The sequence below is a fragment of the Stegostoma tigrinum genome, unplaced genomic scaffold (assembly GCF_030684315.1).
Source record: "Stegostoma tigrinum isolate sSteTig4 unplaced genomic scaffold, sSteTig4.hap1 scaffold_182, whole genome shotgun sequence".
NCBI lineage: Eukaryota > Metazoa > Chordata > Chondrichthyes > Orectolobiformes > Stegostomatidae > Stegostoma > Stegostoma tigrinum.
In genome coordinates this window covers 93492-119530 of record NW_026728122.1, presented here as the reverse complement: position 1 = coordinate 119530, position 26039 = coordinate 93492, and the positions used below count along the sequence as shown (strand labels likewise).

The following is a 26039-nucleotide window of genomic DNA, read 5'->3' as shown; positions in this document are numbered from 1 at the left end:
GATGGATGTGTTGTCCCAATCAAAGTGGTGTCCTTCCTTATCTGTATGTAAGGATACGAGTGATAGTGGGCCATGTTGTTGGATTGTTCATATGTGGAATGAACTTCCAGAGGAATTGGTGAATGTGGGTACAGTTTCACTATTTAAAAGACATCCAGATAAGTACATGAATAAGAAATGTTTGGAGGGATATGGCCGAGTGCAGGAGGCAGGCAGGACTACTTTAGTTTGGGATTATGGTCAGCAAGGACTAGTTGGACTGAAAGGTCTGTTTCGTGTTGTGTCACTCTATGATTCTATAAATACAATTTTATTTAAATGCTAGCGTTATCTTCTTTAGCATTGATCAAGGGTAGGTTATGGACAAAATAGAGCTTTGTATTTAGTCTGATCTCAGCTGTTTAAGGAGACTGGTGAAGTCTTTCTTGTCAGAAAAGTGGCCTAAAAAGTCATAAACAGGAAACAAATACAAGATTGGGTTGCCTCTTGAGGTTAACCACAGATCTATGTAAATGTCTGGCTCACATTCAGGAGGACTTTGCAATGTGTGACTTACTGGTGTTTTATACCACTACAACAATTGAATACGATGGATTTGCTTTACAAGAAAAATGGTGAAGGGCTATTTTGTTTCACTTTGTAATTTACTACACACTATCAAGGTCATTGATGTTTGACATTGAATGAATCAAATTCCATTTTAGTTGAGGAATCGAGTGGTAATATCAGGTTTGGCCTTTGAAATGACAAGTGTTATGATCCCAGTTGATGATGATACTGGACAATTCAGATCCCAGGGTGAGATAAATTTTCATTCTTTTTACTGTGGTATTCAATTACTGAAAGTGCTCACAAGCGGATGCCTATGTGTATTTTTAACAGAAGAACACAGAAAATTATTAGATTAAAACCCACCTCTTGTCCTTCTCACTGCACACGGTATAGGTGTACAAATCAAACTTAAAACTTGCGCAGCATTCCTCCAGTATAGAATCCAAGCTCACAAATAACATTATTATGTGAAGGCTGTTCAATATTGCTCTCCAGAGAGAGAAAAATGTTTTCACTTTCTATTAATGTTCTCTTATCATTATTTTAATTTTACTTGGATGGATTTCATTTTAACAGCATTGAAACCTTCATTTTTTTTAGTTTTATGAATCACAGAAACCCAGTAAGCAGGTACAGCAGGTATTAAGGAAGGCAAATGGAATTTTGGCATTTGTTGCTAAAGAAAGCGAGTATAAAAATACAAAAGAAGGTTGCTGCAACTATGCAAGGCATTAGTGAGACCACACCTGGAGCCCTGTGTACAGTTCTGGTCTCCTTACTTAAGGAGAGATGTCATTGTATTGGAGGCAGTCCAGTGGAGGTTCACCAGGATGATTCCAGAGACGAGAACCTGTCTTAAGACAGACAGAGTAGTTTCGGCCTACATTCTCAGGTGTTCAGAAAGATGAGAAGGGATCTAATTGAGGGATATAAAATGTTCAAGCAGATTGATAAAGTTGACATGGAAAGGATGATTCCTCATGCGGGCAATAGAACAAGAGGTCATAGGTTTAGCATAAGGGGAAGAAGGTTTAAAGAGTTGATGAAAAATTTCTACACTGGAAGGGTCATGAATCTCTGGAATTCACTCCCTGAGAGGGCATTGGGGGGCTGTGACATTGAGCAAATTTGAAGAGGAGATAGAACGATTTTTGAGTTCATAATGGATTCAAGAATTATGGAGAGCAGGTAGGAAACTGAAGTTGCAGCAGAGATAAGATCAACCACAATCGTATCAAACAGCGGGGCTCGAGGAGCTGAATTGTCTTACTCCTCCTAGTACTTAAGTTCATTATCATTTTTGGCTTGGAGCTGTGAACTGTGAGCTGAGAGTGACCTTTGGACTGTGAGCAGCAGCTTATGTGAAAAAAGAAGAAACAATTTGATATTTGTTTCTGAGGCTAGGTCTGGAAGTTAATTGCAGGTCAATTCTTCTTCCAAGAAAACTCGATTGATGTGTCACTAACAAAGAGAAACCAATATTGAACTGTCTTTAAATCAGAAGGATTGTCCCTGCAAAAGCTACAGGACAGAGGTTTGATTGCCAACTGGTTGTCCTCCCATTATCAACTTAATCTAAGTGAAGAGGTCCTCTGTTACAAGTAATAATTAAATATCCCCCCAAAGCCTGCTGAAAGGTATTTGCATAGCTCAGTGTTTTCAGAAACCAAGACAGAAGCTCAGAAATTACTGGAAACGCTCAGCAAGTCTGGCAGCATCTATGGACAGAAGTTAGAATTCACGTTTCCGATCCTGTGACACTTACTTAGAAATAAGGAATCCTGAGGAAGGGTAATCTGACCCAAAATGTTAACTCTGTTTTCTCTCCACAGATGCCGCCAGATCTGCTGGTTTTTTACAGCAACTTCTGTTTTTGTTTCTGATTTACAGCATCTGTAGATTGTTCAGATTTTAGCTTGAAGATACTATCTCATCTGACTGTGAGATTTCAGATGATGGACAAAAACAAAATTTCCGGAAAAGCTCAGCAGGTCTGGAAACGTCTGTGAAGGTAAAAAAGAGGTACGATGTTAGATCTGGTGACCCTTCCTCAGAACTGATCAGAGGAAGGGTCGCCAGATCTGAAATTTTACTTTGTTTCCTTCACAGATGCTGCTGGACCCGCTGAGCTTTTCCAGCAGCTTTGTTTTTGTTCCTGATTTACAGCATCCACAGGGCTTTCCGTTTTAAAGATCATGCAGTCTGGTTAAGTAAACTGGCCAGTTACACTTGATTTATTTTTTTCCCTTTAATATATTCCTTAATTATATCTGTTTGTCTGTCTTTCTGTCTTTGTTAGAATGGGGGCTAGAATCAAAGAAGATGATGTTTAAGTCATGGGCATTCATCAGAATACCTTTTTGCTTAACTTTCTTTTAAAAGATACATATTGTTAATAAATTGTAAAATCTTTTGTTTAAGCTATAAACCTGGTGTCCGGTATTGTTATGCACAAAGTCTGGCACTGACTTTTCAAAAAATCTGATTAGGAAACATTGGGATCAATTTTGAACGTCACCAAATACTTCATATCAATGTGTTACGAACAGAGGCAGGGAAGCTGATTTAATACGGCTGTGACTTCAGGTCATAAAATCAGTAATAACATACTTATATGAAATAAATAAAGACAGTCTATCACAATCTCTTACTAATCAAGTTCACTTTGATTATGACATTAATTTCTCACAGTATTTGTACTTCATAAAGCAACCACATTGATATTGTCTCTAATTCAGATAAGTGGGCAAGTTAAGGGCACTGTGACAGTCAGCCAGTGTTACTCAGAGCAGCGAATGAGAGCTCTGTGACGGGCAATCAGTGTTACCGGGAGGAGGGAGTGAGAGGCCTGTGACAGTCAGTCAGTGATTCTGAGAGGAGCGGGTGAGGGCCCTGAGGTAGTCAGTTAGTGTTACTGAGAGCGGCGGTTGAGGGCCCTGTGATGGGCAGTGTTACTGAGAGGAGGGGGTGAGAGCCCTGTGACAGTCAGTCACTGTTACTGAGAGGAGTGGGTAAGGTCCCTGTGATGGGCAGTGTTACTCAGAGGAACGGGTGAGGGCCCTGTGATGGGCAGTGTTACTGAGAGGAGCAGGTGAGCACCCTGTGACGGGCAGTGTTACTGAGAGGAGCAGGTGAGGGCCCTGTGACGGGGAGTGTTACTGAGAGGAGCGGGTAAGGTCCCTGTGATGGGCAGTGTTACTGAGAGGAACGGGTGAGGGCCCTGTGATGGGCAGTGTTACTGAGAGGAGCAGGTGAGCACCCTGTGACGGGCAGTGTTACTGAGAGGAGCGGGTAAGGTCCCTGTGATGGGCAGTGTTACTGAGAGGAACGGGTGAGGGCCCTGTGATGGGCAGTGTTACTGAGAGGAGCAGGTGAGCACCCTGTGACGGGCAGTGTTACTGAGAGGAGCAGGTGAGGGGCCTGTGATGGGCAGTGTTACTGAGAGGAGCAGGTGAGCGCCCTGTGACGGGCAGTGTTACTGAGAGGAGCAGGTGAGGGCCCCGTGATGGGCAGTGTTACTGAGAGGAGCAGGTGAGCGCCCTGTGACGGGCAGTGTTACTGAGAAGAGCGGGCAAGGTCCCTGTGATGGGCAGTGTTACTGAGAGGAATGGGTGAGGGCCCTGTGACTGGCAGTGTTACTGAGAGGAGCGGGTGAGGGCACTGTGATGGGCAGTGTAATTGAGAGGAGCGGATGAGGGCACTGTGACAGTCAGTCAGTGTGACCGAGAGGAGGGCATGAGGGCCCTGTCCAGTCAGTCAATGTTACTGAAAGGAGCGGGTGAGGGCCCTGTGACAGGCAGTGTTACTGAGAGGAGGGGGTGAGAGCCCTGTGACAGTCAGTCTGTGTTACCGAGAGGAGCGGGTGAGGGCCCTGTGACAGGCAGTGTTACTGAAAGTAGGGAGTGAGGGCCCTGTCCAGTCAGTCACTGTTACTGAGAGGAGCGGGCGAGAGCCCTGTGACAGTCAGTCAGTGTTACCAAGAGGAGCGGGTGAGGTCCCTGTGACAGGCAGTGTTACTGAGAGGAGGGGGTGAGAGCCCTGTGACAGTCAGTCAGTGTTACCGAGAGGAGTGGGTGAGGTCCCTGTGACAGGCAGTGTGACTGAAAGTAGGGAGTGAGTGCCCTGTCCAGTCAGTCACTGTTACTGAGAGGAGCGGGTGAGAGCACTGTGACAGTCAGTCAGTGTTACCGAGAGGAGCGGGTGAGGGCCCTGTGACAGGCAGTGTTACTGAGAGGAGAGGGTAAGAGCCCTGTGACAGTCAGTCAGTGTTACCGAGAGGAGCGGGTGAAGGCCCTGTGACAGGCAGTGTGACTGAAAGTAGGGAGTGAGGGCCCTGTCCAGTCAGTCACTGTTATTGAGAGGAGCGGGTGAGAGCCCTGTGACAGTCAGTCAGTGTTACCAAGAGGAGCGGGTGAGGTCCTTGTGACAGGCAGTGTTACTGAAAGTAGGGAGTGAGGGCCCTGTCCAGTCAGTCACTGTTACTGAGAGGAGCGGGTGAGAGCCCTGTGACAGGCAGTGTTACTGAGAGGAGGGGGTAAGAGCCCTGTGACAGTCAGTCAGTGTTACCGAGAGGAGTGGGTGAGGTCCCTGTGACAGGCAGTGTTACTGAGAGGAGCGGGTGAGAGCCCTGTGACAGGCAGTGTTACTGAAAGTAGGGAGTGAAGGCCCTGTGACAGGCAGTCAATGTTACTGAGAGGCGCGGGTGAGGGCCCTGTGACAGTCAGTCAATGCAACAGAGGAGCGGGTGAGGGCCCTGTGACAGGCAGTGTTACTGAGAGGAGGGGGTGAGAGCCCTGTGACAGTCAGTCACTGTTACTGAGAGGAGCGGGTGAGAGCCCTGTGACAGGCAGTGTTACTGAAAGAAGCGGGTGAGGGCCCTGTGACAGTCAGTCAATGCAACAGAGGAGCGGGTGAGGGCCCTGTGACAGGCAGTGCTACTGAGAGGAGAGGGTGAGGGCCCTGTGACACAGTCAGTCAGTGTTACCGAGAGGAGCGGGTGAGGGCCCTGTGACAGGCAGTGTTACTGAGAGGAGTGGGTGAGGGCCCTGTGACACAGTCAGTCAGTGTTACCGAGAGGAGCGGGTGAGGGCCCTGTCACACAGTCAGTCAGTTTTACTGAGACGAGCCGGTGATGGCCCAGTGACGGTCAGAGAATGTTATTGAGAGGAGCGGGTGAGATAAGGCTCTCACTGAAAAGCATGCATACGAGCAGAGACCTGAGTGGGAACACTGGTTTGTGTTCCCTCCAATTGAGCAGGCGGATGAATAAATTAAAAGCAAAGATCAGTGTTCTGTTCAGTTAAGGTATGCCTGGAATTAAGCTCTGACCCATGATTGGTGCATCCTACACTACATGTCAAATGCTGAGTGCTCCTGCTGGTCTGCATGACCATGTGTACAGCAGGTGCCTCTTATTGGAGCAACTGGAGCCCAGGGTCTTGAGCAACAAGTGGGAGCATTTCAAAGCATTGGTGAGTCTGACAGGTTTGTTGATAAAAACCGAAAGAACTGCATATGCTGTAAATGACGAACAAAAACAACGTTGCTGGAAAAGCTCAGCAGGCGTGGCAGCATATGTTGGAGGAGAAAACAGAGTTTAGGTTTCCAGTCCGGTGACCCTTCCCCAGAACTGATGGTGGCTGGGAAAACATCGGTTTCTATGCAGAAAATAGGGAGGAGGGTAGTGTAGGGAGTAAACAATAGGATAGAGCCCAAAGAGAGAGAAAGACAGGTGGACAGATAAAGGAGTTGCAAACAATCAGGCTGGGAGGGTGAACAGTTGTGAATGGGGACTGTTCGTCACTAACAACAGGGAATGTGTCGTGGCAGGCTGCGTGGTAACAAAGCCTGGTGTGTGGGGTAGCGGGGGCTGGGATATGGGAGAGTTTAGGCCCTAAAATTACAGACCTCAATATTGAGTCTGGAGGGCTGTCAGGTCCTCAAGTGGAAAATGAGGTGCTGTTCTTTCTGCTTGCGCTGGGCTTCAGTGGAACACTGTAGCAAGCCGGAGACAGAGGTGTTGGCCAGGTTTGTTGACAGTATATGTTTCAGGGTGTTGTTTTGTGATTGAATGCAAGTTTTATCAAGAGAAACTGATAGGCTAAGTGCGTTTTCCATGCAGCAGAGGAGGCTGATCGACGTATACAAAATTATGAGAGGCATAGATTGATTGTGAGAACCAGTAAATGAGTTTAAGTCAGAGGGCATAGATTTCAGGTGAACTGTCAGCTATTTAGAGGGGATCTGAGGCAAGTGTTTTCACCAAAAGTGATACAAACATGTAATATGCTGCCTGGCAAGGTGGAGAAGGCAGGTACGCTTGCAATATTAAAGAAGCAACAGATGAGCATTTAAAGGGCCGGCGTATGGTCGGTAATGACTCAGTGCAGGTAAATGGGATTAGTAGTTTGATGTTTGTTAGTTGGCATTGATGTTGATTAAGTGAGCGTGTTTCTGTACTGCATGACTTTATGAAGCAGGAAAGGAGATATCAGAGGTCCTGGCAAAGATTTTCAAGTCATTTCTGGCCACAGCTAAGGTGCCAGAGGACCGCTAATACTCTCAGCAGAGAGATCTCGGTGTCCATGTACACAGATCCTTGAAAGTTGCCACTCAGGTTGACAGGGCTGTTCAGAAGGCATACAGTGTTTTAGCTTTTATTAGTAGAGGAATCGAGTTCCGGAACCAAGAGGTTATGGTGAAGCTGTACAAAACTCTGGTGCGGCCGCACTTGGAGTACTGTATACAGTTTTGGTCACCGCATTATAGGAAGAATGTGGAAGCTTTGGAAAGGGTGCAGAGGAGATTTACTAGGATGTTGCCTGGTATGGAGGGAAGGTCTTATGAGGAAAGGCTGAGGGAATTGAGGCTGCTTTCATTCGAGAGAAGAAGGTTGAGAGGTGACTTAATTGAAACATATAGGATAATCAGAGGGTTAGATAGGGTGGAAAGGGAGAGCCTTTTTCCTAGGATGGTGACGGCGAGCACGAGCGGGCATAGCTTTAAATTGAGGGGTGAAAGATATAGGACAGTTGTCAGAGGTAGTTTCTTCACTCAGAGAGTAGTAAGGGTATGGAACGCATTGCCTGCAGCGGTAGTACATTCGCCAACTTCAAGTACATTTAAGTCGTCATTGGGCAAGCATATGAACATACATGGAATAGAGTAGGTTAGATGGGCTTCAGATTGGTACGACAGGTCGGCACAACATCGAGGGCCGAAGGGCCTGTTCTGTGCGGTAATGTTCGATGTTCTATAGATGTGTTGTCTTTGGGCTTTGTATTTTGACAAAAGGTTAAGTCATAACACGAGAGCCCACAGTGTTGGAGGTAGCATATTAGCATGGATACAGATTGGTTCATAGGCAAGAAACAGCAATTGGAGATAAAGGGTTCTTTTTCAGTTTGGTGACCCATGACCAGTGGGGTTCTACAGGAATCGGCGGTGGGACTACAACTGTTTACAACATATATTAGTCATTTGAAGGAAGGAGGGTGGATCCTGACAAGTAGTTCAGAGGGGATAGATTTTGAGATGAATTCTAAGTTAAAATGTTTGAGTCAGCGAGTGAGTGATTAAGTCTGGAAGGGTGAGGAACCAAATGGCATGTAAGACAGAAGTGAGTTTGATATGGTTAAATAGAATGTATTTCATTAATGTGGGCAGTGTATAGAATAAGACGGATGAGCTGAGTGTACAGACAGGCATGTGGGAGTATTATATCATAGCTAAAACTGAGGCGTGGTTGAAAGATGGGCATGATTGGCAGCTCATCACTTGTCGTTTTCGGGTATTCAGACCAGATAGAGAGCAGAACAGACAGAAGAGTGGGCCATGTAAAGAAGGTGGGTCACAATATTGAACAAGGAATCAATGAAGAAGGATTATAACTTGGAAGGATCACAAAGCAAAGTTATATGGAAGGAGGCAACAAACATAAAAAGGGCAAGCTTACTGTTGTGTGCTCCTGAACAGTCTGAGAGATACAGGATTGAAATATAATTAAATTTCAGACAAGGGTAAGAATAATAAGGCCGTAATAGGGGACTTTAACTACCCAACCACTCACTGGAATAGTTTAAGTTTGCAAGGTAGGAAGGGAGCAAAATACTTGAGTTGCATTGCATTCGGGGGCGGGGGAGGGGGGAGGGGGGAGGGGGGGCGGGGTGTGCACAGTTCTGGACCTAATATTTGGTAGTGAATCCAGGCAGGTCGAAGGCATATCAGTAGGAGGTTTGTCCAAAGCCAAACTCTGTCGTCACGCGGGTGCCAGCAGTCACTTCCCCGAGAGCAGACCCTGCGATGTTGACAATTGCTGGCCAAGATAGAGGCGAGAGAAGCAGTTGCAACAGCTGGCAAATATCCACTCTGACTTTCATGTCAGTAATTGTCACTGTCTAATTCCTCACTTCAAGGTGAGGTGAGATACTCATGAGACCTAAATACTCGCACAAAGGCCTTTTGTTGCACACTAGTGAAACTCATCTCTCACCGTTGAAACCTTTGATGGAAAACTGGATTTTTTTTCTCAAAGCCAAGTATTTCTTTCTAATCTTGTCATAGTTTTTCCAACTGATCCAGCACTGCCCACATCATCCAGAAAGGCTGGGAATATTTAGCCCACTGTTAGCTTCACTGATATTTTTACAGTAAATCCAGGCCATCATGGACTACCAGAACACATGACCAAAAAGTCCCAGCTATATCTCTCTGTTTGTGATGTTTATTAAGGGCTAAACAGGGAAACTGTCTTTGAAGGACTGGACAAAAAAATGTTGGATTCAACAAGTTAACAACATTACTGTTTTGCCTTCATGTAATATACTTGCAGTGCAATCAAATATTTCAGACAGAATCAATTAAAGATCTACTAAGGCAACCTGAACAGGCCTATCCAGTTGTTGATTCAATCAGATTTGGGACCTTTGGCCTTTGACAAACCAAACAATGACCATTATAGAATGGGTTGGTAATTCTTTATTATCTACAAGATTTAGGGACAACAAATTGTCATAGTGGCATAAACTCTATAAATGGAAAGTAGAGTTTTCATTTCTGTCGAGTTTAACAAGGTTTAAGATTGATAGCTTAATCTGTATTAGGCTGACTCTTGAATAACATTACCAAAGAAAGTTTCAACATATTTGCCCCCAAAAAAGTCAGATATTTTGTATATATAAATCCAGGAAATAGTAGAGATGTACAGCAGATTAATCAGCAAGAAAAAATATGTTGATCCTTCATTTTTTTATTCATTTGTGGGATGTGGGCGTCACTGGCTGGCCAGCATTTCTTGCCTATCCCTAGTTTCCCTTGAGAAGGGGGTGGTGAGCTATCTTCTTAAACCATTGCATTCCTCCTGCTATGGGTTGACCCACAATGCTATTTGGGAGGGAATCCCAGGTTTTTGGCCCAGCAACAGTGAAGGAACAGCCCTTTCATTAAGTTATCATAGAACATAGAACATAGAACAGTACAGCACAGAACAGGCCCTTCAGCCCACAATGTTGTGCCGACCATTGATCCTCATGGATGCACCCTCAAATTTCTGTGACCATATGCATGTCCAGCAGTCTCTTAAATGACCCCAATGACCTTGCTTCCACAACTGCTGCTGGCAACGCATTCCATGCTCTCACAACTCTCTGCGTAAAGAACCTGCCTCTGACATCCCCTCTATACTTTCCACCAACCAGCTTAAAACTATGACCCCTCGTGCTAGCCATTTCTGCCCTGGGAAATAGTCTCTGGCTATCGACTCTATCTATGCCTCTCATTATCTTGTATACCTCAATTAGGTCCCCTCTCCTCCTCCTTTTCTCCAATGAAAAGAGACCGAGCTCAGTCAACCTCTCTTCATAAGATAAGCCCTCCAGTCCAGGCAGCATCCTGGTAAACCTCCTCTGAACCCTCTCCAAAGCATCCACATCTTTCCTATAATAGGGCGCCCAGAACTGGACGCAGTATTCCAAGTGCGGTCTAACCAAAGTTTTATAGAGCTGCAACAAGATCTCACGACTCTTAAACTCAATCCCCCTGTTAATGAAAGCCAAAACACCATATGCTTTCTTAACAACCCTGTCCACTTGGGTGGCCATTTTAAGGGATCTATGTATCTGCACACCAAGATCCCTCTGTTCCTCCACGCTGCCAAGAATCCTATCCTTAATCCTGTACTCAGCTTTCAAATTCGACCTTCCAAAATGCATCACCTCGCATTTATCCAGGTTGAACTCCATCTGCCACCTCTCAGCCCATCTCTGCATCCTGTCAATGTCCCGCTGCAGCCTACAACAGCCCTCTACACTGTCAACGACACCTCCGACCTTTGTGTCGTCTGCAAACTTGCTGACCCATCCTTCAATTCCCTCGTCCAAGTCATTAATAAAAATTACAAACAGTAGAGGCCCAAGGACAGAGCCCTGTGGAACCCCACTCACCACTGACTTCCAGGCAGAATATTTTCCTTCTACATCTCTTGCGTTTTCAGCATATAGAATACTGCCAAAAACAGACACAATTTGCCACAGCTTTCCACTTTGCACTCATCAGGACAAATGCAAGAATGCTAAGTTTCAAAGGATCATAATTTATAGCACAGAAGAAAAGGGCTGATCGATTGACAAGGTGACTCTAACTAGTCCAAGTGTTACCGCGCTATTGGGTAATTTTAAAAAAGTGCAGAAATTGGACAAATCACTTGGTTCAGGAGAAAGCACCTGTGAATGTAACTAGGTCGCATCTAGCTCGAACGAATAAGATACATTACAAGATTAACCAATTAAATTGTTTTTTAGTGCAGCTACTGACACACACTTCGGATTCTTTGGTAAGCAATGCCCCAATCACAGAATCACATCTAATGCCATGTGAAACAAAATGTCTGCTAACAAGTAGCTGATCAAATTAAACATGTTCTTTCAGCCATTCACAATAGGCTTGTGCTCACGCTCAATCAGCCTACGCTTGCAAGACCCAAAGGCGGCCAGCGTCAGGACAGCAATCCGAACATTGATAGCCATGTAAAACTCTATGCCGTCAGGTTACGCTCAGAGAAGAAAATAAAACAGAATGTGTGGAAAAGTGGTCACACAAGAATGGAAGCAAGAAAATCCCGACAACACTCTGAAAGGCACAGGCAGGAACCACCATGGGTGGCACTATAAAATCAAGTCAACACAAAGAGGAGACATGAGAGTCATTTGGCAGAAAATATAAAAAACAACAAGCTTTCTCCAAATATCTATCAAGAAGGGCAAACAAGACACCACCACAATTAGGAGTAAGGTGAAAAAGTGGCAGCATTATTACTTTCAGACTTCTGCATACATGCAACAAACCAAAAGAATTTGAAATAACAAGGCAGAGGTTTTGGCGAAATGGCATCAGACCCAGTTCTAGATATTGGTAGTCCTCACACTGACCGGATGAAAAGACAATATAGACATTTTCTAATCAACCTGTTACACACCTCTGGAGCAGGTGAAACTTAAACTTGTTGGTCTAAAGACAGGGACACTATCACTGCACCACAAGGGTCCTGTGAAGACACAATGTAACAAACACACACAAGTAATACCTAGGTGCTACATAATTTGTCGCAAAATGTTAAGAAACAATTAGAAAGATCAGGGAACACTGGCCTCTATTACAAGGGGAACTGAAAAAAGGTGGGAATTCTAGCTGCCCCAATATACAGCAGGGTATAGTTTTGACCTCCTTCCTTCAGGATATGTTTATATTGGAAGCAGTTCAAAAGAACATTCTTTATGTTGATTCTTAGGGTGAGGACTTGACTACGTGGAAAGCCTGAGCAAGTTAGGCCTTAACTCATTGGCGATTAGAAGAATAAGAACTGGTCTTTTTGAAACCCAAGATTCTGAGAGGTCTTAACGGGGTAGATGCCGAAAGGATTCCAGGACTAGGCATACTGTTTAAAATTAAGGGGTCTCCTATGTAAAATAGGATGAAAAGAAAATGTTCTCAGTCATCAGTTTGGAATTCTCTGGCCCAGCTCGCAGTGGAGGCCAGGTTCCTGACTAATTCCAGGTTGCCTAACAGATTTTAGAGTTCTGGAGTTGAGGGCTATGGAAGGCAGGCAGGAAAGTGGAGTTAAGGCCCAATCAGATCAGCCATAACACTGAAAAATTCAGCAGGGTCAAGGGATAAATGGCTTACTCCTATTTCTAAGATCGATTTGGGCTTTGACTGAAGTGCCATTAAAAATCACCGATTCAATATTTGCAGTGGTGACTAGAGAAAATGTTTAAGTAAAAATGTGACTTTATATTTAAGATATTGAAGTTGCACATGGATTTGCAAGGCTATATCAAGGTTCTTAAATCTTGAGAGGAAGCAATTCACTTTGTCACTTTGGTTCCCTGCAAGCATTATCCACAATTCGCCCCACTCCATTTTCCCTTCTCTACAACTCTACACTTTTTTCAGCTTTGTGTAAATAAATTCCTTAATGGAACTTGCTACAGACTGTGCTTCTAATAGTCTAACCCTGCCACCTACAGAGACTTTCGAGTCGGTGTATGAGAACTGTTGAGTATGTGTGTCTTTATTTCTGTGCAGCCATTTAAATTATAACATTTATTCTACCTTGTTTCTGTGTCAGTTCTCACGACACATGCTGAATTTCGTCTGCCACACTAGATTTTGCATCTGGTATAAAGTATTTCGTTCCTCATTCCATCTTACAGGAAAGATGTGAATTAATGGATGGATCCCAAAGCAAGAAATCAAGGTTGATTCTTACAATGAGTTTCAGAGACAGTAGGAACTGCAGATGCTGGAGAATCTGAGGTGACAAGGTGTACAGCTGGATGAACACAGCAGGACAAGCAGCATCAGAGGAGCAGAAAAGCTCATGTTTCAGGCCGAAACCAATCAGAAGAATGGTCTAGGCCCAAAACATCAGCCCTCCTGCTCCTCTGATGCTGCTTGGTCTGCTGTGTTCATCACCTCTACACCTTGTTATCTCTCTTTTTTCTAAGAAGTGCTGATTTGTCGGAGCAATTTCTGGTTGTGAGGCTTTAATGTCTCTGAAAAAGATTCATGAGGGACCCTTAATGGAAAATAAATATCAGAGATTTATTGGGTTGGGCAAATTCCCTCAAGAATAATGCCAACTGCATGGACACGATTCCCATTCCAACTGAGGTAGATCTGGAATCTGCCTCCTCAGTCTGTCCCTAAAAGTGAAAGGGAATAGCAAACTACTGCTGGTTAAAAATAAGATTGTCAAGAAAATTGCTCAGGATCAAGCATCTGCAGATAATGAGCTTAAAACTTGCCTTAAAGCAATCCACACATCAATGATTGGAAGAACGAAATGAAAGAAAACAGATAGAGGAGGCTCTTGGTTCCAGAATCAAACAGAAACTGATGAAAGGCTTGGAAGGAATGGCTAGCTAAAGCAACGGTCTGCTACTATCAAAAACACTGCACTTTTAAGAAGCTACTAAGCCAGAATTAGGTTATTTTTGAACACACAATTAGTCTTCAACCCTTATTTCCCAAATATTGAGTGGGCAGTGCCGTGGATAAGTGGTTAGTTGTGCTGCCTCACAGCGCCAGGGACCTGGGTTCGATTCCCCACTTCGGCAGCCGTCTGTGTGGAGTTCGCACGTTCTCCCCATGTCTGCGTGGGTTTCCTCTGAGTGCTGCGGTTTCGTCCCACAGTCCTAAGGCATGCAGGTAAGGTGGATCAGCTGTGGGATGTGCAGGATGACAGGCATAATGTAGGGGGATAAATCTGGATAGGCTGCTCTTTGGAGGTTCGGCGTGGACTCGATGGAGCAAATGGTCTGCTTCCACACTAAGGATTCTATGACTGCTGCATGAACTGAGCTCTACCTTGAACGTAATATTCAGTCATACATTTGATCTACTGCTTTGCTCTGTGCCATGGTTCGCACACTGTGAAAACTGTATGAAATGCAATGCAAATGCAACACAAATGCTTTTCACAGTGTGTTAAACTCCAGAGACATTAAATTCAAATAAACAAAATCTCTCTCTCGCTCAACAGGCATCTACATGAAGGAAACAACCCCTGCACAAGAACTCAGGCTTTAATCAGCTAATAACCATGATATGTAACACCTTACTCCTCCCCCATGTTTATGCATCAATTTGTTAATTCCATAAAAACAACATGCTTGGTTCTTGCAGACAGATACAACCCCACTTCACAGTCATTCTGCCTTTGGGTACAAATTTCACTCAAAAATTAATTCAGCATCTTTTTCGTTTATCCTGAAACTGCAATAAAAGCCAAAAACATCCTCTTTGACAATTCCCCTTTTTAACATGATAACAAGACCTTATTCTACTAATTCAAAAATTGTTGCCATAGAGAGGCCAAGGGCAGGAGGTCAGGAAATGAAATGTCAGTTCAATCAATCCAGGTACCTGACAGCAAATGGATGCTCGTATAAGCATCATCCACTCTCTGGTCCAACTTTACAATGCTGTGAATAAGGCACTCTTGTTAATCCATACTATATGGATTTCTTTCACTAAATTAGCAGTGGAAATTAGGCCACAGTAAAAGGTCAGCAAAACTAATTACAAACTCTCAGGCATATGAATAATTCATGCAGTCGATGGTCAATTGCTACTAAGTTCCAGAAAATTGAGAAAACTCCCATAAATTGTGGCCCCAATTGTTTGGCTGGAAACCATGGCCAGAACAGGTTTCTTGCATTTCTCCACAGTAAATACTACTTCAAAACAATTAGAACAATGATAAATGGAACACACATGTATTCGATCAATGTATTTAAAACTGGTGAATAACTATCCTCCTCAATTAAAAGCTGGATAGGTTTATGGGGTTTAAAGCAGAGTCTATTTAAGAATGACCACTGTATTTACTTTCAGCTGTTCAAATATATAAGAGAATCATTACATGTTTAATTTCTCAATTTAAACAAAGACATGGCACTCCACAGCAGGATATGCTCTCTGTAAATTGTGACAGGCATCTCTGGTAATTAACTAAAACACAAATCAACTATTCCACTGACTTTTCCCAACATTTGAACACACTTTGTAGTTCTCTATAAACTTAACATAAATGTACTTTGACTTTTACTGCTGTTGTATGTTCATAAAATTCCATTATGCGTGGCACTAACACAGTTTTCAACCTGCTTAGAAACGGATCAACAACACATTGAAGTATGTAAGAGAATGTGTGCTGTGGTATTAACCACTGCATCAACAGAAATTAAACGCAAAGTGAATAACATGGAATGAAGAACTAAATATTAGGCCATTAGATAAAATCATGTTTTTCTTACTATACCTGTTCAATTTTTCTTAGCAACTCCTGCAAGCTGAAGTTCAGGCCATTCATCATTATGTCTCACCTTGACACAGCCGACATCTTTCTGCAATAGGTTGTCCCATTACTGCTGTTGTGCTGCAGTTTTACATCTTCAAGAAGATTACCTCCTGTTTTAACCTGTCCTCATGTTTCTCTTACACACTAAATCCATCAGATTGTGGTTTACATATTAGCAGTTTCACACATCCATCAATTCAAAAGAACTCGTCCAAAGATACCCAGATCCAGGGTGCTCAGTAGTCTTTTGCGGCTTTCAGCCATCTTCCATTGTGCTTTCTTCGTCCCAGGCAGTTCTCACCCTAAAGTTCAGTCAAAGACTTTGCTAGTTCTCGCTTCTTCCAACAGCCCAGCTGTTTTTCCTTTAACGTACCCAATTTTGGGGTCCGTCTGAATCAAACAGTTGGTCTAAACCGCTGGCAATTTGGAAGTCAAAAATAACTGACCGATCGTCACATAAGAAATTTTTAAAAAGGACTTTCTGCGCAAAGGTAAGAAAACCAATCCTCGAAGGGAGTCTATTGTAAACATATAACCAAACAGTGACATCAAATGGGACTTCAGTCCCCAGGGCAAGGAAGACCACAGCAAAATACCAGACCACTCCCAATGATCTGTAAATTAATGTGTTCATGTAAAAGTCCCTCAGATTTATTACCATCTTTGCTACAGGCTGAGAGTTCAGAGATCTGTGCCCATCAGTTCCACTGTGCTTCTCTACCTCATACTACAGATCACTGCACTGCCTAGTTGAGTTGATACAATGTAGCCCTGGAACTATTTTGTTACAAATCAATAAGGCACTTTCATCACAACAGGAGCAGATTCAATGCTGTCAGTTATTTCAATGCCCTCTCATTTTTGAATGGTTTTTTGTTACTTCATTATTATGTGTTACTGCTTTAGTGCATCAGCAGCCAGGTAACCAACAAATTCTCTGATGTATCACTGGCAATTATGGACTTTGGACCAGGTTCATTAATGCTTTGATTTTTCTCTCTCCTTCTACTTTCAGGAATCCCAGTGTTTCTTTGCCTTCCAACTGACCTACCAGTGTTCAAGGATATTGTTTTCCATACAGCAAGATATTATTTTCAGAATTATACCCCCAAAATATAATCTAGCAATTTAACACAAGAAATTCAACTGGCATACGCCAGCGAGAGTTATCACATTCGTAACCCTTATGACAATTGTTTGTAGATTCTCCACATCCTCTCAGCATTGTCTGGCCAATACTTTCCTCCATTTACTGTGTTAACAGCAAAGTCACAAAGTGAAATTATATTCTATTTGTGTCAAATTTCAGAAGTACAATGGATTCAATGGTAAAGAAATACTAACTCAAATACAGCAGCTATAGATAATCAGATTAACCTTCCAACCAAAGCAGAGCAACAACCAAACGACAGACTGCCAAACTATACACCCAAAACAACAGCAAATTCAAAATAAGAAAAGCCATGATTAAACTGCTCTCATGAGAATGCACTTGATAACTGCACTCGGATACAGGGAAAAATACCAAGCCCGGAGGAAAAGCGCAGCATACCCATAAGGTAAACTCAGGTTGCTGAAGGCATGCTTCACAAGAAATAAATTAAAGAAATTTTGGCTTTGCTGCTGGCAAACACAGCAAATGGCTGGTGAAAACAAATGAGACGTTTCTGAGGGAAGGCTCAACTTCAAAAACATGTGCTCTAAAGAATCAACATGACAAAACAAAATCAGAAAATCAGATGACACCAAAAACAGAACTTGCTGGCAAAGCTCAGCAGGTCTGGCAGCATCTGTGAACAAAAATCAGAGTTCACGTTTTGGGTCGGGTGACCCCTCCTCAGAACACAACCCTCTTGTTTGTCCGTTTCTATGCATAATGCAAAATGTAAAACAGTTGTCTAATTGCAAAGATTTTCATCATGTTTTAGTATTTCAGCCAGAACATACAGCTTATTAGATGATTAAATTGGTCTTTCATGACAAGCCTGCTCATAAAGTTGTGTCTAAACTGCAGTGGGTAATCACTTCGGCAATGCTGGATGTGTCAAAATGCTGCTTGGCCTTCGGTGTCCATCCAGCTCCACACTCTCGGATTCTGCAGCATCTGCAGTTCCCATTATCACTGATACAATTTTGTGACTTACCCATTTTCAAACCAAATATTTCAGAAGATATTCTAGACAATAGAAGAAATCTGTTAAATTACTTTATGTTGAATCTTTCAGGGTAATACTAAGAGTATGTTTTTGCATGTTACAGTTTTCAAATCAGATGCACAGCAACAGGATGCCTCCAAGTATTTCTAAACAAGACAGATGTGATTTTTTGTGGTGGCACAGAAGCAGAACAGTTGTTGCCAGTCTCCAAAAGTCTATTACTTTAGCATATCAGAGTCTCTGGGGTAATCTCACAGCATACTCATGACAAGATCACTCTCAAAGCCACACACAAATCAAATCTAATTCTAGACGGATTCTTCTCTTTACTTCTATTTATTTTAAAGCAAACATTTGTACAGGAAAGAATTTTACAATCAGACTGTTTGAATCAACTGCTTTAGAAAAAGGCCGACAACAAACACACAGCACGCAGTTCTGGGCAAATTATTGAGGGTCTGTCTACCAGTCCTAACTATTTCTTCATGAGGACCATAAATCTTTTTGAATCCTTATATTTCCTTGTCGACCTTGTCAGCATTTCATGATAAAGTACATATAAATGCTTAAAACAAGTCAAAATCCTGGAATTCCCTCCCTAATGTCATCGCGAGAGTAGCTATATCACATGGCATGCAGCGGGTTAAGAAAGCAACTCACCACCACTTTCTCAAGGGCAACTCAAGACAGGCAGTGATGTCCATATCGCAAAAGTGAATAAAAATTGTATACTGAAATAAAGATACACAATAGTAAGTCTCACCTCAGGTGAGGAAACTACTGGAAGCAATTCTGTGGGACAGAATCAATCCACACTTGGAAAGGCAGGGCAGTCACGGTTTTATTGAGGGGAGGCCATGTCTGAATAACTTGATTGCATTTTTTGAAGAAGTAACCAGGTGTGTACAAGAGGGGATTACATTTGACATAATCTACTTGGACTTCAGCAAGGCTTTTGTCAATGTCCCACATGGGAGACTAATAGTGAATAGCCCAAGGGATCTGACGAAATTTGGCTACTCGGATCCAGAATTGGTCGAATGTCAAAGAACAGAGGATGATGATTGCTTGGTGTTTTGGTGATTGGAATTCTGTGTTCAGCGCAGGGATCAATGTTGGACTTATTGCTGTTTGTGTTATTTATAAACGATTTAGATATCTACATAGCAAGGCGGATCAGTTAGTTTGCAGATGGTGCAAAAATTGGTGGAGTAGTCATTCATGAGGAGGTTAGCTTTAGATTACAGGAGAATATAGATAGGCTAATCAGCAGCAAATGGAATTCAATCTGGATACACGTGAGAGAATGCACTTCAGCAGGACAAATAAGGAATAGGAATATATGATGAAAGGTGGAAGCACTGAGGATCCCAGGGATTTTGATATACATGTACACCAGTCCCTTAAGGTATCAGGTCGGGTAGATAAAGTAATGAAGAAGGCATAAGGGACACTTACCTTTACTAACTAAGGCATTGAGTTTAAGAGTAGGGTGGTTATGCTGGAACTATGCAAAACATTGTTTAGGACACAGCTAGCGTAATGGGCACAGGTCTGGAATCCACGGTGAAGGGTTGGTGGGGATGTCACTGCACTGGAGAAGGTGCAGGGGAGATTTATCAGGTGCTGTCCAAGGTGAAGAGTTTTTGAAATGAAGGAAGAATGAACAGTCTAAAGTTGTTTTCCATACAACAGAACAGATGAAGGGAGAATATGATTGAAATGTATAAAATTATGAGAGGCACAAACAGAAAGAAACTTTTCGCTTTGGTGCAGGGCTCAATGACTGGTCACGTAGATTTAAGGTAAGGGGCAAGAGATTCAGAAGGGATGAGAGGAAAAATGTTTTTACCAAGAGGGTGTAGGAATCTGGAACTCACTGCCAGTAAGGGTGGCTGAGGCAGAAACCCTCGTAAGATTTACGAAATAAAAGGGGATACTTGCTATGCCAAGGCATACAAGGCAAATGGTACAAATGCCGTAAAATGGAATTAGAATAGTTAGGTGGCTGTTTTTCACAGGCACAGTGCCAAAGGTTCCTTTCCTGAGCTAGAGGCCTCTATGAGACAATAACCAATTCATAAGCATAATAGGTAGTTCATAATATCAATAACTTTGGTTAAAGATATTGGCTGAGAAATTCAAATTCGATTGCCTAACATGACCATTTCTGGGAAATAGCTCAGAATGACTCCCAAAGTGAGCAGTGAATAAAGAAAAGGATTTAATCTAATTACCATTAGATACTGTTTCAACAAATCTCCTGTGCTGTGTTAAAAACCTGCCTGCCCTGCCCAAAATCCAGAAGCCTGCCTGCCTGGGTCGACCCATTGTCTCAGCCTGTTCCTGCCCCACCGAACTCATCTACACCTATCTGGACTCCATTTTCTCCCCCTTGGTCCAGGAACTCCCCACCTACGTCCGTGACACCACCCACGCCCTCCACCTCCTCCAGAACTTCCAATCCCCTGGCCCCCAACACCTCATTTTCACCATGGACGTCCAGTCCCTACACACCTGTATTCCGCATGCAGATGGCCTCAAAACCCTCCACTTCTTCCTGTCCCGCAGGCCTGACCAGTCCCCCTCCACCGACAGCCTCATCCGCCTAGCCAAACTCGTCCCCACCCTCAACAACTTCTCTTTCGATTCCTCCGACTTCGTACAGACAAAGGAGGTGGCCATGGGTACCCGCATGGGCTCAAGCTATGCCTGCCTCTTTGTAGGTGACATGGAACAGTCCCTCGTCCGCACCTACACAGACCCCAAACCCCACCTCTTCCTCTGTTACATTGATGATTGTATCGGCGCCGCCACTTGCTCCCCAGAGCAGCTCGAACAGTTCATCCACTTCACCAACACCTTCCACCCCAACCTCAAGTTCACCTGGGCCATCTCCAACACATCCCTCACCTTGCTGGACCTCTCAGTCTCCATCTCAGGTAACCAGCTAGAAACTGATGTCCATTTCAAGCCCACCGACTCCCACAGCTCCCTAGAATACACCTCCTCCCACCCACCCTCCTGCAAAAATTCTATCCCCTATTCCCAATTCCTCCACCTCTGCCGCATCTGCTCCCAGGATGAGGCATTCCACTCCCGCACACCCCAGATGTGCACGTTCTTCAAGGACCGCAACGTTCCCCCCGCAGTTGTCGAGAACGCCCTTGACCGCGTCGCCTGCATTTCCTGCAACACGTCCCTCACACCCCGCCCCCGCCACAAGAGGATCCCCCTCGTTCTCACACACCACCCCACCAACCTCCGGATACAACGCAGCATCCTCCGACACTTCCGCCATCTACAATCCGACCCCACCACCCAAGACATTTTTCCATCCCCACCCTTGTCTGCCTTCTGGAGAGACCTCTCTCTCCGTGACTCCCTTGTCCGCTCCACAGTCCCTCCAACCCCACCACACCCGGCACCTTCCCCTGCAACCGCACGAAGTGCTACACTTGCCCCCATACCTCCTCCCTCACCCCCATCCCAGGCCCCAAGATGACCTTCCATATTTAGCAGATGTTCACCTGCACATCTGCCGATGTGGTATACTGTATCCATTGTACCCGGTGTGGCTTCCTCTACATTGGGGAACCAAGCGGAGGCTTGGGGACCGCTTTGCAGAACACCTCCGCTCGGTTCGCAATAAACAACTGCACCTCCCATTCGCAAACCATTTCCACTCCCCCTCCCATTCTTTAGATGACATGTCCATCATGGGCCTCCTGCAGTGCCACAATGATGCCACCTGAAGGTTGCAGGAACAGCAACTCATATTCCGCTTGGGAACCCTGCTGCCCAATGGTATCAATGTGGACTTCGCAAGCTTCAAAATCTCCCCTTCTCCCAATGCATCCCAAAACCAGCCCAGTTCTTCCCCTCTCCACAGTGCATCCCAAAACCAGCCCAACTTGTCTCCGCTTCCCTAACCCGTTCTTCCTCTCACCCATCCCTTCCTCCCACATCAAGCAGCACCTCCATTTCCGACCTACTCCCTCATCCCGCCTTCTCGACCTCTCCGTCTTCTCTGAACTGACCTACCCCCTCCCTACCTCCCCACCTATACTCTCCTCTCCACCTATCATCTTTTCTCTCCATCTTCAGTCCGCCTCCCCCTCTCTCCCTATTTATTTCAGAACCCTCACCCCATCCCCCTCTCTGATGAAGGGTCTGGGCCCGAAACGTCAGCTTTTGTGCTCCTGAGATGCTGCTTGGCCTGCTCTGCTCATCCAGCTTCACACTTTGTTATCTTGAATTATCCATGTAATGGATTATAAAGTAATTTGAATGAAAGATAGAGCATAACCCAGGAATATGGGTATAAATTACATAGTTGAGATTATGTTACGAATACTGAGATTTATAAAGCTTTCCCTGGACAAAGAATTCACTGAGCATGTTGGTCACAAATCTGTAAATATTTTTAAGCCACTCAACTCAGAATCACACTGTGTGCTGAACTAAATCTTTTCACATTTTTGACACACGCAATGCAATTCATCAAAAGATATTGCTTTCAGCAGAAACACACATGGCTGTAAAAATTGCACAGCTCTTCATAAAAGTCAGTCAACTCACTAGATCTCCTTGAACATAATGAAAACTTGACTGAAATCATCTGTATTACACAAGAGCTAATTAGAAGCCGAACTCTGGCAGCTCCTGTTCATATGACAGCACCACACAATTACTAAAACAGCTCCACAAAGTGTTCACTGTCAAAAGACCGAGATTAGTACTGAATGGCCCGGGTAACTGGAGGTCGAGTCCAGAATTTTAACTCATTGTACGAGTCAAGGTTGCGCTTGGTTATATAAATTAATGTTATGATTGGAACAGCGTAGTTTCTCTAACTGTGTGTGACTGAAATTAATCAGAGCTAACATTTCAGGTCCAGTGACTGTTCCTCAGAACTGGGCCCGAAACTGGGCAATAACCGGCTCATTGTTGCTCATTTTGGGATCCATCAGGGCCAACGTAGCTTCTAACTTTCATACAATTTTGGTCCAAACACAGACAAAAGAATGGTTTTCCAAGGCTGACAGAAAAGTAACTCACCTTGACATCAAGAAGCCTTCCGAAAACTGAAGTCCATGGGAATCAGGTGGGAAATGGTCTTGAAGATATAGACAGCAAAAGGCAGGATGGTTGTGGTTGCTGGAGATCAATCAGCTCAGTACCAGGTCATCGCTGCAAAGTTCCTCAGTCTGACCAGCTTCAGCTGCTTTATCAATGAACGTAACTCCTTCACAAAGTCAGAAGTGGGTATAGGCACTGATTACTGCAGTCCATGTCCATATGCAGCAAGGCCTGGGCAAAGTTCAGGCTAGGGCTGACAAGTGGTAAGAATTATGCATTACAAAAAAATGTCAGGCAATGACAATCTCCAGTAAGGGAGAATCTAAATCTCTTTACTTGACAAAAACTTGACAAAGTTGCTAGAAAAGATCAACAGGCCTGACAGCATCTGTGAAGAGAAATTGGAATTAACATCTCAGGTCCGGTGACCCTTCCTGAGATATATATTCGAAAGTGCTGAATTTAGAGGCCAACAGAGACAAAGCAAGGTAGTTCTTTCAGGAGCCAGTACAGACAGGCTGGGACAAATGGCCACCTTCTATACTGTCAAATTCTATGATTCCTCAGTTCAGAAATATTAGAATTTGATTGTGATGCAGGATAATGGAGGCGAAGTTGATCACCAAAAAAAAATTGCTGGTGGCAATTTCATTTGCAGTTCTGAAAGATAAATACTTGCAATTCCAAGAAATAAATCACAGAAGACACGGACTTACCTACTACAATGGAATATGTCAACGTGACAACTGATAAATGTAACAGCTCTTCTCCCTCCCAGCAATTTACACCTTTTTGATGATTTCTGTAATAATCAGCAGTTTCTACATAACTTGCTCAAAGACTCCAAAATAATACTTGCTTTAATCTAAATTCTACAAGCTAGTATTTGGAGCAAAAAAATACAAATATTTATAAACAATACTGTCACGTGCTGTCGGTAGCTGCGCACTGTTAAAGGTCAGGCCATTAGGTAATTTCGTTACCATATAAACTCGCTCCTGATTTTATAGATAACACAATCTCTTCAAGGCAAGCCTGACCAAATATTATTAAATGGTCCTGCTAATATTGCAGCTTCATGATTGTTTATTTTGAAGATTACTGAACTGATACAATGGGTCAGAATAAATTTCTACTCAGGCAATTGTAAAAATTCACTTTTTCACAGGAACTGAGAATATCTTGGCAATAGGGAGAATAACATGTTCATTCTAATTTTCTCTTTCTCAGGCTCCTGGGCCTGTTTCTTTCTATTTCAGGCAATATGCAATTGGAGGGAATTCATTAAGGGATTGGTTCACGATCTCAACACCAAATGGCATCAAAGGGTGGCATTTAGAACAAGAATACAGGTAGTGTTTTGTGTTTTGCAACGATGTTGCCAATAGGATTTTAACAGAAGAGCATGCTTGGATGCCATCACAAAATATACATACATAGTTCTTACTTTAAGCAAACAATTTATACCTGAAGGTGTTTCCAAAGTTCTCACCTTCTGCTTCATATTATCGAGTTGGCAGGAATCCTAGAACTAATGAGGCACTTCAACCTGGGGACAGCTATATTGTCAATTGACACCAGAGTCATAGAATCATACAGCAACGGAGTAGAACTGTACCTGCATCTACCAATTCCTCTGGCAGTTCATTCCACAAGCGAACTACCCTCTGTGCAAAAAAGTTGCCCTTCAGGTCACGTTTAAATCTTTCTCCATTTATTTTAAAAATGTGTGCTCTAGTTTTGAACTCCCCTACCCTAGAGAAAAGACCTTTGCTATTCATCTTATCGGTACCCCTCATGATTTTATAAACCTGTATAATGTCACCCATCAACCTCCTAAAGCTCTAGTGACAAAGGTCACAGCCTATCCAGCGTATCAGTATAGCTCAAATTCTCCAGTCCCAACAACATCCTGCTATGTTTCCCGAACCCTCTCCAATTTAATCACATCCTTCCTATAGCAAGGCAATCGGAACAATACTCAAAAAGTGACCACCTACCAACTCCGAGAACTCAATGGTCTGATCAATGAAGGCAAGCGTGTTAAATGCCTTCTTAACCACCTCGTCCAACTTGCAAAGGATTATGTAACATCAATCCTTTGGTCTCTCAGTTTTACAACTCCATCCACAGTTCTATTAACTGCAAAAGTCCTGCCCTTATTTGGTTTACCAAAATGCAATACCTCGCATTTATCCAAATTAAACTCCATCTGTCACCCCTCAGCCCAATGGCCAATTGTTCAAGATCCCACTATAATTTTAGACACCTCCTAAATGCTCATCCAAACTGATCATTTAATTTCAGCAACATTCAAAAAATTATGAAAGAATATTGTCATCTATCAAGTTGCCTTTTTAACAAAGTTGTGAAGTGAGGGCCTTGAGAGTAGTTGGAGGTTTGGAAGGTGCCAAGGATTTTTGGTGAATTTCTGCTGTGCATCTTTTAGACAATGCATGCTGCTGCTACTGAGCATCAATGGTTGGAGAAAGTGGGTGTTTGTGGATGTGATGCCAATCAAATGGACTTTTTTGTCCTGGATGGCATCAAGCTTCTTGAGTGTTGTTTGAGCTGCATCCATCCAGACAAGTGGGAAGCATCCCATCACACTCCTGACTTGTGCCGTGTACAAGGTGGACAGGCTTTCATAAGTTAGGTGGCGAGTTACTTGCCGCAGTATTCCTAGCCTCTGACCTGCTCTTGTAGCCACTATGTTTACGTGGCGAGTTCAGCTGCATTTCCAGTCAATGGTAACCCTAAGGATGGTGAGACAGGGGGATTCCATGACACCACTGAATGTCATGGGCTGGAGATTCGGTTGTCTCTTATTGGAGATGGTCACGGCCTGGGGTTTGTGTGGTATGAATGTTACTTGTAGCTTCTCCGGCCAA

At 43.6% G+C, this 26039-nt stretch overlaps 1 protein-coding gene across 7 annotated transcripts in view; it reads right to left on the bottom strand.

Moving 5' to 3' along the window:
• The window catches only part of LOC132207864 (utrophin-like), a 200034-nt gene that overhangs the window by 80516 nt on the left and 93479 nt on the right, over positions 1–26039 (bottom strand). Inside the window, exon 1 of one of the 7 annotated variants that reach the window (XM_059643706.1) lies at positions 15936–16637. The exons of the other annotated variants lie outside the window; for them this stretch is intronic. Coding sequence (XP_059499689.1) covers positions 15936–15975 — 40 coding nt within the window. The 5' untranslated portion in view covers positions 15976–16637. Of the gene's footprint in view, positions 1–15935; positions 16638–26039 lie in introns of those variants that run through there. 7 annotated transcript variants of the gene reach the window in all.